Here is a 12,078-nt window from a genome sequence, read left to right as displayed (position 1 = left end):
TTTTCGTTTTGTAATCTTGAATTATAACAAACTAACCAAATACAAACCATAAACTCTAAGACCAATTCAGATATGCAACCAACAGCATAATTCCTTGGCTATGAAAACTGGTTTTGAAAGAAAAAGGTTTATTGTTGAAAATTATGAGCTCAGTTCCGATGCCATTAGTCCCACAAAGTTCATGTAGTCAATCTTTCCATCATAATTCATGTCGGCTGCTTTGATCAACTCGTCTGCTTCCTTCTCTGTCATTTTGTCCCCGATCGTCATTAGGATATTCCTGAAAAGAGGTTGGTCAACAATGTTGAACTGAAAATTATGCGCTTATGCAGATCTTGTTGCTCGCAATTTGCATTTCTAATTAGCTTAGATGAACTGCATATTTTGCGTCAAACTGCTAAATGCAATTCAATATAGTGATTTTGAGTACTGTATTATATCTTCGGAAGATTAGAGGAAATGCTGAAACTGATGACGCAATTAGTAAGGAAGGCGTTTTAAATTTAAAACAAAACAATGAATATTATTCTTATAAACTTGACAAGATATACCGTATGAATAATTGGGAGAAAACAGCGCGACTTTTGGTCAAAAGTTCTGACAATTAAATAGGAGCTCCATATGCCACTCAGACATAATTAGTCATTTTTTTCTAATGTCCCACTTGCGCAGGGTAGGAATTTCAACTTGTTTTTATTACTATAGTGTCTGCTGCGGTGGCCAGAATTGTATGAAAAAAGTGAACCATGAAAATTAGAAGTTTCACAAAATTAGAAGATTGAAATTGAATTTTGGAAAATGGCCGTTTTCCTGATCAACATTCTCCAAGAGCACAGTCAAACGGTTCTTGCGCTTGATAGACCTTCCCATGCCAAGCAACATATCAATTATTATAAAATTTAATATAAAATCTTGCCAAGTTTCTAATAAATTTAAGTAATAATAAAATAAGTTTCCAACAATTCTGGCAAAACAAATATTTTTCAAAAACACATAAAATTGGCTCTGAGTGAGGACACAATTAATCAAAATTATTGCGCAAGTGAACAATCAATCAATAATTTGAATTTGTGAAAAAGTGCGTTTCAAAGAAAAACTCGCAACCGCGTGATGTTTTACCATCTCTGAGCATTCCTTATGCACTTCCTTTAAACAAAGTATAAGCCTTATCAACCTAAAAAAAATTAGTAGCCTATCTGGATTTGATTCCATGTTTGGTTCCAAGTCTTTGTAATTATTAGAGATCAGTTTTCTTAAAAGAATTTTGAAATTACTGTTCGAGGTATTTAGTTGTCAGAAAACGTTTTTAAATTAAAGTCCTTATATCTAATGAATGACAAAATGAATTTATATCACCATTTTATGGTTCAGTGTTCTGTTAGTGATTACAGTTACAAGATTGATTGACCTGTTTGCGATAGATGTCTCTTTAAAGTGGGAGAATAATTTGAATTTTTTGTAAGAAAAGTACGTTTCAAGAAAAACTCTGTCTGTGTCCGTGTGTTGCGTGTGTGTGTGTGTGTGTCTGTGTGCGTGTATTGTGTGTGTGTGTATGTGTGTGTAAATGTGTGTGTCTCTGTGTGTGTTTGTGAGTGTGTTTGTGTGCGTATGGAAAATTCCTTTTTGTCAGAGAAATCATCAACACATATTCAACCCAACTGCAGCCCAAGCATTCGGTCTTTAACCCAATTTAACCCAAGAGTTCGGTCAAGAAATCAGAAAATCAAGAAAAAGAATATTGAAAAAAAATTTAAAAAAAAAAACGAAATTTTATTTAAAAATAATGAAGATCAGCGAAGATAGAGGGACTGTTTTCTTGATGCTCAGATGAATTCTTTTCTGATGATCTTTAATTGTTCTGTCTTTCGCTTTTTTGTCGATGCCTAAATTATGTGTACATTCAAATACTGCGACCGCTTTAGCGTTTTCCTTCTAAATGTAAGGTCTTTCTAAGTATAAGGACGTTTTTTTACGAACGGTTATCTTGCAAGAATTTGCGAAACGAATGGTTTGTTACAAGATTCCTGCAAAATGATTGGTTATCTTGGAAGATCTGGCAAGAATCTGGCAGAAATTTTTGCAAGACGATGTATCGTCTTGTAAGATTCTGCCAGTTTCTTGCAAGATCTTGCAAGATAACCTTCGTTTCGGACAAAAGATATTACCAAAAACATCATTGCATGAAAATAACTAAGCAGTAATTGAAACTCTAATCAATAGAAACACAAAGAAGGTTAAGAGTTTTGCTACCAATTTTCCTCATGTTTATTCCCCTTTTTCAATGAGTTGAAAGTCATTCAGAATTCTGAAACAAAAAAAAATCAATCTTACTTCCAAAGCTAAACCTTTTAAAAGTACTGTGCTTCATAATTTTCAATACTTTCAAGTTTGTTTTTAAGTAACATTTTAACTTCATTCGATCTATTGCTTAAGGTACAAAAAAGTTAAAAATTTGATCTGATTGTTGCCGAAATAACTCTTGACTTCTTCCAAGAGCTACAATAGTGGTTTTCAGCTTCGTGAGATAACGTTCAACTGGCGACATTTCTTTTTTCAGGTACTTTTTTGTCCATGAATAGCTTTTATCTATAAACTTCCTTAAAGCAGGCTATTTCAGCACACAATTTGAAACGAAAATCGTTCCTTTATCTGTTAAAAAAGAACATAACATAACCGACCAACGTCGTGCGATTTGCCTCAAACGACTGGCAAGCGGTTGGCGTCGTTAGTACGTAGCCACTGTTCAGTGAGGCTAGCTTAATCTCGACTGAAGGGCGTGAGGTAACAGACAATGGCATCAAGCCACATAACAGCGGCTGATCTGCTGTATCAACAGAAAAGTTAAGCAGAGAGATTGTGTGTGCGTGCGAGAGATAAAACGTGAACAAGAAAGATAAGGAAAGAAAACCCAACCAACACACAGAGAGAGAGCTAGGAATATAAGAGTTTTCTACATTTCTCAGTGACGAAAATGTTTAAAAACATTTTTGTCCATGGATATCTGTCATATAACCCTTCTGAAAGACTTAAAAAGCTTCGTTGGCCAGTAAAGATTGTTAAACTCTGCTTAAATTTGCAATAATAATATCTTCAGAATAATACAGTGTCTCAAGAGATTATCCAGTATCGTAATGTCAAGCTTTAAACAGTTTAACTGGCTCATAAATATATAAACTTGGAATATGATAATAATTTCTCGAAAAATTTATATTAAATTTTATCAAAAAGTTGCTAAAACTCGTGTCATTTAAAGATTGATAACCATTCCATTAACTCTAGACATTATGCAGCAGCTTACTATCAAATCTCGGAGCAGATTACTGCGCCCCCTGGTGCACAGAAAAAATTTAAAAAAGTCAAAAGATATTTGAAAACCTTGGTAAAATTGCAAAAGGTTTTTTAAAAAATTGCTTAAAATCGTGATATTAAAATCTTGAAAAATATTCTATTACATCTGGAATCTATACATTAATATATTATCAAACCCTAGAGGAGTCTCCTTGGCTCTTGAGGCTGGAGAAACCTAAAAAAAAGTGACAAACAATTTCAAAAAACTTGGAAATTGCAAAAAAAAACTTTTTAAAAAAATCTAATTTTGTGATGTTAAAAACTTGAAAGACATTCGATTACTTTTAAAAACTAAACAGTAAACTTTTATCAAAACCTAGAGGAGGCTCCATTGCTCTTAAGGCTAAAAAACTTTTAAAAAATTTTTTTAAAAAAAACTTATCAAAAGTAGGTTCCTCGATACCTAGGGCTGATATAACTCAAAAAATGACAAAAAGCTTGAAAAAATTGTGCAAAATAGTATAAATTTGCGTGTTTTTAGCGAGCGGTTGTTCGTCAGTAGCTAGAAAAGGGGGGGGGTTGGGGGTGTTCACCGAGGGCTGATAGGGGCGTGGGGTAACAGTGGGGGGGGGTAGCAGCGCGCTGGGGCAGGGTCGGTTGGCGCAATAGTAGGGGGTCAACAGTGGAGGGGTCTTCAACCTCTAAGAACCGCCAATCACACCATAAGTATAAGTCTCCACAACTGTTTGAGCTGAAACAAATCTTGGGCTGATATAACTCTAGGGCTGATACCTAGGGCTGATATAACTCAAAAAATGACAAAAAGCTTGAAAAAATTGTGCAAAATAGTATAAATTTGCGTGTTTTTAGCGAGCGGTTGTTCGTCAGTAGCTAGAAAAGGGGGGGGTTGGGGGTGTTCACCGAGGGCTGATAGGGGCGTGGGGTAACAGTGGGGGGGGGGGTAGCAGCGCGCTGGGGCAGGGTCGGTTGGCGCAATAGTAGGGGGTCAACAGTGGAAGGGTCTTCAACCTCTAAGAACCGCCAATCACACCATAAGTATAAGTCTCCACAACTGTTTGAGCTGAAACAAATCTGTAAAGCTCTAAAACCACTCAATGCCACTGGGCTCTTCCTGTTTACCCCATTTTTAAGGACGAAAAGTCAAAAGCGTCAGACGAAAAATCGGTCAAGCGAAAAATTGCATTAAAAAGACCGACAGGACTAATATAATTGCTACAAACGTCGTTTGAGAGCAATTAATCAAATGAATTTTAAAATTTTGGACCAAATATTTGTCCAGTCATAGCATTTTACCTCTAAATTTTTATTCAGCCAAGTTCTCGACCAAACAATTATTGAAAAAAGATTCCGTTATCTCACGTAAACCACAAAACAAGTGTTCGATTAAAAATTTGGTTGTTTATAGTTTTTACTCTATGATGAAAAAAATTAAAGATGAGAATCTTCAAAACTTTGAGTTGAAGAAGCGTACGACAAATAATGTCGAAATTCAAACATTCAAATCAATTTGCCACAACAGTTTTAAAGCCATGGAAAGTATAAAAACAGTTAACAAAAAAACATAAGGCCAACTGGGCCTCCAATGAGGACCACTGGTACTTTTCATTGTTGCAAAAATGTGACAGTTTACCCAAACATGATCTCAAAAATGGGTGCAAGTATTCAAAAATCACAAAACATTTTGTGAAAACTCGTAGTTTTGAAGTCAAAACCAAAAATTAAAGAGCGGAACCGCTATCCAGAGTAATTTTGTTTCCCTGCAAAAAGGCATACTGATTTTTAATGAGACGCAGGTACAAATCGACCAAAATAAGATTAAATATTTTGGATAATTTCAAAAATTACCTGAGATTTTCTTCAAACAAGTTTATTCGAAACCATAAGAGCCATAATGTATCAATGAAAGCATGGGATAGGTTGATCTATGCCTCATTACTACAATTAAGTCGTAGGAATGTAAAAAGAGTAGCAAATGAGGTTAAAAGTCGAGAGTTCGTGAAAACGTTACAAAAAACACTTTGTCAAAGTTATAAAATTCGTGAGCTTTTCACTGAAAGCATACTATAGAATTAATGGGCCTCTTTTGAACGCCAATGAGACCCCTCTTCAATTCAATCTCGATATGAAGTTTTATTTTTCTGGAATTTGAATTCGAAAGTTGCAAAAATATTATAAAAAGACAGCACCCCAATACAATTTGAGTCCTTTTCTATTCAAAAAATCTACGTTAAGAACAAAACTCGATTTTGCTAACCGTGATCATTACCGAAATTACGTGAATGTTCCAAATCTTAGAACAATATGTTTTATGAAAAAGATCAATTTCTATGAACAAAATGATGCAATTTGAGTAAATATCGACTTCATTTTGCGAAGAACCGGCAGAATTTTAATTCTAGAACACTCTTTTAAGGAGAGGAATTAAAATAGGCAATCTTTCGAGATTAGAAGTTTAAGTCGGCAATTTCAGGTCTGTACTTCCAGTAGAGTTACCTAAATAGGCTTAAGAAGTATTTTTGTTGCGGTTTTCAAAATGGAAAAAATACTAAAAAGTCTGATCACAAAGTTCAGCAACCCTTTATGTTTAAAGGAGAACTCAATGTCACTATGATTAAAATTAGGTTCAAGGCGTATCGCTATTTTCATGGATTAAAGAGCGAGATGATTCAAAAAGGAGCAGTCTATTTTGCTTAATTCAAAAGGGTACTTGTTTTTGTGCCCTATCTCATTTTTGATATGTAATTTTACCGTTGAATTATACTAAGGAATTATTGGTATTGTTGGGGAGAAATCCAAAACGTCTTTCAATTAGTTAACAAAAGATTGCAAAGATGACACTATTTACTTGAGGTCCTCGGCCCAGATGAATCCGAGTTTTTCCTTGTCGAAGAACTTGAATGCTTGCAGCACATCGTCTTCTGTCTGTGGTTTGGTGACTTTCACGTAGATAGCTTCGAACTCTGCGTAGTCGAACACTCCCTCTGCTTTAAAAAACAATAACATTGTTAGATGTTCACTGGGAAATAAGTGTTTCGACACAGCCGTGATCTGGTATTTAAACTATAAATCTATATAATACAAGGAGGCTCACGCATCTGCGCTTTCAAATAGACTTCCCATCTTGCGCTTATTAAGTGACTTGTCCGAGGGTAAAAATATCTTTCACCAACCTCATGAAAACAAAAGTCTCTTCATCTGTGAAATAGCGAAGTAAAAAAAGACTTATCAGGAAATTTATTGCAATCAGTTGCTGCAAAGACTTTAAGCAATAGCTTTGCTTGGTACAGTTAAGCGCCTGAAACTGTGAACCATGAAAAATCCTTTCCAATGATAGCATGAGCTAATAAAGCAAACTATCAAGAAAAACCTGGCGCATCTTAAAAGTTCACTCTTTTTTAAACGTTGTCAGAGTAAAATAATCAACTCAAAATTTCACAGCTAATTTATAGTACAATCAATCTCGCTGAAAAGTAGAAAAATGTATTCCTTACACTTTTACTGTTCTATTCACTGAATCTCAACTGAATCCTATGAAGCTTTAGCCGTAATTTCAAACTTGAACTCTTCAAATTATATTTAAAAAAGATAACGAAAATTAGAGCGGTGATTAAAATTTGACAAAGAGTTTTTCCTACTCTTGTTTCAGTAGATGGACACAATGTCAAATTTATTGGACTGAAACTGGACAAAGCGATGCAACATCACCTCAATGTTCACAAAGAGTTACCGTACGAGTTTACCGGAAAAAAACGAAAATCGATAAACCTTGTATTGATATAAAAAAATCGATAGGCCAACTCTCAATTTATACCACTTAGTTTTTCTACGGTAATGATAATCATATACTTCACATTTTATTCATGTTTTAAGATGATATAGAGTACCTATAAATGAGTACCCATATATATAGTACCTTTTATGTCTCTGCTATTGTTATTTGTCGGTTATTTAAGTTGATTGTTCAACGTTCATTCATGATTTAGCTGTGCGGTCCACGCTCCAATTTTCTTTGAATTCGTGAAATACAAAATTTATCATCAACTGCAGTATTCTGTTGTATTCATTCTCTTGATTTTGGCAACCATGTTCGGTTGCCTTAATTCACCTCTCAACGTTGCCAAACTTGTTTTTATCCCAAGTTTTGAAGATGAGCAGATCGCGCACCGCAACTCACATTAATAAAAATTGAACAAGCGTAATCATTGAGCGAAACGGTCAGCCAAACAAATTTTTGTATGACACGGTAAAATTTTCAATTACATGAAATTGTCTAAACAAACAAAATCGAAAAACACAGGTGAGATTTTATTTCTGTCCCTTAAGTGGGGTTCGAACATTTTTTTTAAAATCAAAAACAGAACTTGCTCGACCAAATTTGGTCAGGCTACAGAACCAAAATTCTAAAACGTCGGGAACTATCAAATATTGAAATCATTGTTTTTCACTAAAAATCATTGCTTGAGAGGGGGAGAAAAGGAATAGGAAACAAGTGAATAGGGCACAAGTGAATAGGGCAGCTGTGACGGTCAGCCAAAGAAACTGACTCATGCTGTTGCGCTGCGATCAGACAGAAACTGCCATTAATATTGGTGCCATTGGCACAATTATTGGGACAATATACCCAATGACAAAATACCCAATGTGATGAAATACCCCTGTATGCTCTGTTTTTAATTGATATGAACGAGGATTATACCGAAAAATTGTTTCAAAAGACATAATTTGGCTAAAACTAAGTTGCAATCAGCTTAATATTTGCTCAACGAAATACAATTATATGAATAATTTAAGTGGTTCCTTTGTTAATTGGAGTGCATATGTTTAGCTCTATCTTTAGTTGGGACTATTTTGTCTGGGAATGTTTTGTCTGCTTTCTTGGGACTATTTTGTCTGGGACTGTTTTGTCTGGGAATATTTTGCTATTTGGGACTGTTTTGTTCGGGACTGTTTTGTCTGGGACTGTTTTGTCTGTTCACCACCCAAAATATAACCAATGTTTTACCCTATAGTTAGATTTAACAGTAGGACTATATTTAGCATAATAATATCTAAGTGAGATAATTTAACATTTAATAAAGTATATTTACCAAGTTTTAGATGTAAGACTAAGTTCGTTGGGCAATGCCTCAACCTCCAGTGGGATTTGATATGAAACTATCATAACCGAACGGTTACATAACAATTTACCCAATGCCAAAATACCCAATGCCAAAATACCCAATGCCATTATACCCAATTCACATTGGTATTTTTGTTCCATAATCCTAGTACTAACTAGCAGAAATTAGCTCTTACACGTATGATTTAACAAGCGGATAATATAATTCCATGTTCGGTTGTGATAGTTTCATATCAAGTCCCACGGGCCGCTGAGGCACGGCCATGGCCATTAAGCATAATAATTGAATCGCTCTTTCGGTTGTGATAGTTTCATATCAAGTCCCACGGGCCGCTGAGGCATGGCCATGGACATTAAGCATAATAATTTAATAGTTTGTTCGGTTGTGATAGTTTCATATCAAGTCCCACGGGCCGCTGAGGCATGGCCATGGCCATTAAGCATAATAATTTAATTACTTGTTCGGTTGTGATAGTTTCATATCAAGTCCCACGGGCCGCTGAAGCATGGCCATGGCCATTAAGCATAATAATTTAATCGCTTGTTCGGTTGTGATAGTTTCATATCAAGTCCCACGGGCCGCTGAGGCATAGCCATGGCCATTAAGCATAATAATTTAATCGCTTGTTTGGTTGTGATAGTTTCATATCAAGTCCCACGGGCCGCTGAGGCATGGCCATGGCCATTAGGCATAATAATTTAATCGCTTGTTCGGTTGTAATAGTTTCATATCAAGTCCCATGGGCCGTTGAGGCATGGCCATGGCCACTAAGCATAATAATTTAATCGCTTGTTCGGTTGTGATAGTTTCATATCAAATCCCACGGGCCGCTGAGGCATGGCCATGGCCATTAAGCATAATAATTTAATCGCTTGTTCGTTTGTAATAGTTTCATATCAAGTCCCATGGGCCGTTGAGGCATGGCCATGGCCATTAAGCATAATAATTTAATCGCTTGTTCGGTTGTGATAGTTTCATATCAAGTCCCACGGGCCACTGAGGCATGGCCATGGCCATTAAGCATAATAATCTAATCGCTTGTTCGGTTGTGATAGTTTTATATCAAGTCCCACGGGCCGCTGAGGCTTGGCCATAGCCATTAAGCATAATAATTTAATCGCTTGTTCGGTTGTGATAGTTTTATATCAAGTCCCATGGGCCGCTGAGGCATGGCCATGGCCATTAAGCATAATAATTTAATCGCTTGTTCAGTTGTGATAGTTTCATGTCAAGTCCCACGGGCCGCTGAGGCATGGCCATGGCCATTAAATATGGTAAAACATAGGGTAATAACGACTGCTAATTTGTTGTCGGACTATTGAACGGTAGTATCAAAGTGCATTGGGTATGATGGCATTGGGTCTATTGGCATTGGGTATTTTGGCATTGGGTATAATGGCATTGGGTAAATTGTCCTGACACCTAACCGAACATGGGATTATTTTTATCGCTTAATTATGATTTAAAAAATGCTTGTAATACCAACTGCTAATTCGTGGTCGGATTATTGAACAAAGTTATCAAAGGGAACAAATTGCTTATAATGGCATTGAGTATATGGGCACATTAGGTATTTTGGAATTTTGATATATTGTAATCAAACTTTACTATTATATTTAACGAAACCGCTTATAAGATTACATCTTATAAATGCTCTCATCAGAACTCACCATTTTTGTCGATGTCGAATGTGATGTCCTCGACCTCCTCCGGAAACAGTTCCAGGCCCAACTTCTGCAACATCTCCCCCAATTCACCGGACTTGACCATTCCCTGTCCCTCCGGATCGTGCATGGCAAACACCTCCTTCAGTTCTGCTATCTTCTCATCATCTAACTCATCCGGCATCCCCGACATTGTGTTTACTTTAGTGTTATTTGTTTACAGATCGCAACCAACGTAGAATAGCCGAATAAAATATTGTCACTGGGCAAACCTCAAAGTTCGAATCAATTAATGAGTGGAAATTTAGATAGTTTTCAATGTTGAGTCAAAGTTAATTACTTGGGTAGATGTCGCTATCGATTATATTAAGTAATTTTCAACTTCAAAGCGTGGAAAATTGATTTAGTTTGAAATGCTTAAAATAGTTCCTGGTATGATTGTTTAAAATGACTCTTGTATGACTGTTTATAGTACGAAAAAGAACAGGCAAGTTTTTTATATTTAATGATATCATCTATAAGTTGGGGCTATTCCTTCATAATAGGGCAAATTCATATAGGCTTTAGTCCTCCGCCTTCGAACTTATTTAAGTAATTGAAAAAAAACTGAACAAACAACGAAAACTCTTCAATACAGATTAAAATATTCTGCTCTAAAGGACGACTCCGAATACAGACTTATTGTTGAATGAATCGATTTTAGGAATGGTATAGTTCAAAATATAATCCGATTACGAGATCAATTTGACAGGAAATTAATTTTCCACTGTTATTGAGGGGAAACTAAATTAAACTAATTCTAAAAAACTGGTTGAAATGCGGTCGCGCTTTATTCGCTCGCAATTATTGAATTGGTTACACTGAAAGGTAAAAAACAAACGTGCACTTTTTGAAAACAAAGCCGTACAAAAATTTAATACACCGGATAAATAAACAAAAGTTTTAATATGTATGTACTGTAAAGCTACAAACACCTAATTAAATGCATAATTCTGAACAAGAAATCTGAATAAAAGCAAAAAAATCACGTTAAGAAAAGTTTTCACGAATTCAGGTGAACGTGAACAAAACGTGGAAAACACTGTGGCTGAGTTCAATCACGTTTTGGCACTTAAACAATAAACAGGGGTGCTTTAGAAAGTGCAAAAAATAAACCTTGAAAATGAAAAATACTTCAAAAGTGGCTTTAATTCAGCTGCTTTTGTTAAATCAACGTTGACCAATTAATGGATTTGTAGTGCCAAACAAAAGGAAGAAGGACGCTAATTCGAGCGCTTTTAGACATCTTTTGAAAATGTAAAAATCAAGAAAGACTCCATTTTGCACCACTAAATAAAATCGGCCCATTATTGTATTGCCAAAACGAGAATGCGGCTTAGGATTATTCAGTTGTGGGAAATTACGACGGGCGGAACTAACTGATATATGGTATAGGGTGCTAAGATTACTGGCCGAACGCGGGACAAGCCGAAAAGACAAAATGAGAAATTCAGCCGGCCGCTTAATCTTGATTGGTCGACAAATCTGATTGGACAAAATATAACTAGTTCGTCCAATCGTTACATTTTGTGCCCAGTCGGGATCACGGCTTAAATTCGACTTTTGTGGTTGTCGGCTTAAAACCATATCGGCCAATTTGAGGATCACCATGATATAGAAACCAAGACGAATGGCTTTCTACTAAATTAGATTTTGAGTATCTGTTGTTCCTTTCTTTCTGTGCATATTAGCAACGCTAAACACCATTGGATATCCGAACATAGTAGTTACGTGTTACCTTGTTCAAAACATCAACTTGGTGTAAATTTTCAAAGTTATACTCTTCATATCCAGGCCGGTTCCTGTTTTCTAAGGAGGTTGTGATTATTATGTTATAAAATACCCCCAAATTGTACAACTGTGCATTAAAGCGTGTTTCCATCAGTATTGTATTTGATAGTCCAGCAGTCCAAATATAAAAGCAATCAACCGCTGAGTTAGTTTAA

At 35.8% G+C, this 12,078-nt stretch overlaps 1 protein-coding gene across 2 annotated transcripts; it reads right to left on the bottom strand.

Annotated features, from left to right (window-relative positions):
• LOC142348479 (uncharacterized) lies at positions 1–11,050 on the bottom strand. Of its 2 annotated transcripts, XM_075399863.1 has the most exons (4): positions 10,861–11,050; positions 10,100–10,474; positions 6,155–6,293; positions 1–280 (listed from the first exon to the last, which is right to left on the bottom strand). In XM_075399863.1, the coding sequence occupies exons 2-4, from the start codon at positions 10,284–10,286 to the stop codon at positions 142–144; spliced, it is 465 nt and encodes a 154-aa protein (XP_075255978.1). In that variant the 5' UTR covers positions 10,287–10,474; positions 10,861–11,050; the 3' UTR covers positions 1–141. The 2 variants fall into 2 exon arrangements, with proteins under 2 accessions (XP_075255978.1, XP_075255970.1); XM_075399855.1 differs by having other exon boundaries at positions 10,100–11,050.
• Between the last annotated feature and the right edge of the window lie 1,028 nt (positions 11,051–12,078).

Source organism: Convolutriloba macropyga, chromosome 1 (genome assembly GCF_964194025.1).
Source record: "Convolutriloba macropyga chromosome 1, txConMacr16.3, whole genome shotgun sequence".
In the NCBI taxonomy this organism is placed as follows: Eukaryota; Metazoa; Xenacoelomorpha; order Acoela; family Convolutidae; genus Convolutriloba; species Convolutriloba macropyga.
This window is presented reverse-complemented; position numbering and strand designations above follow the sequence as displayed.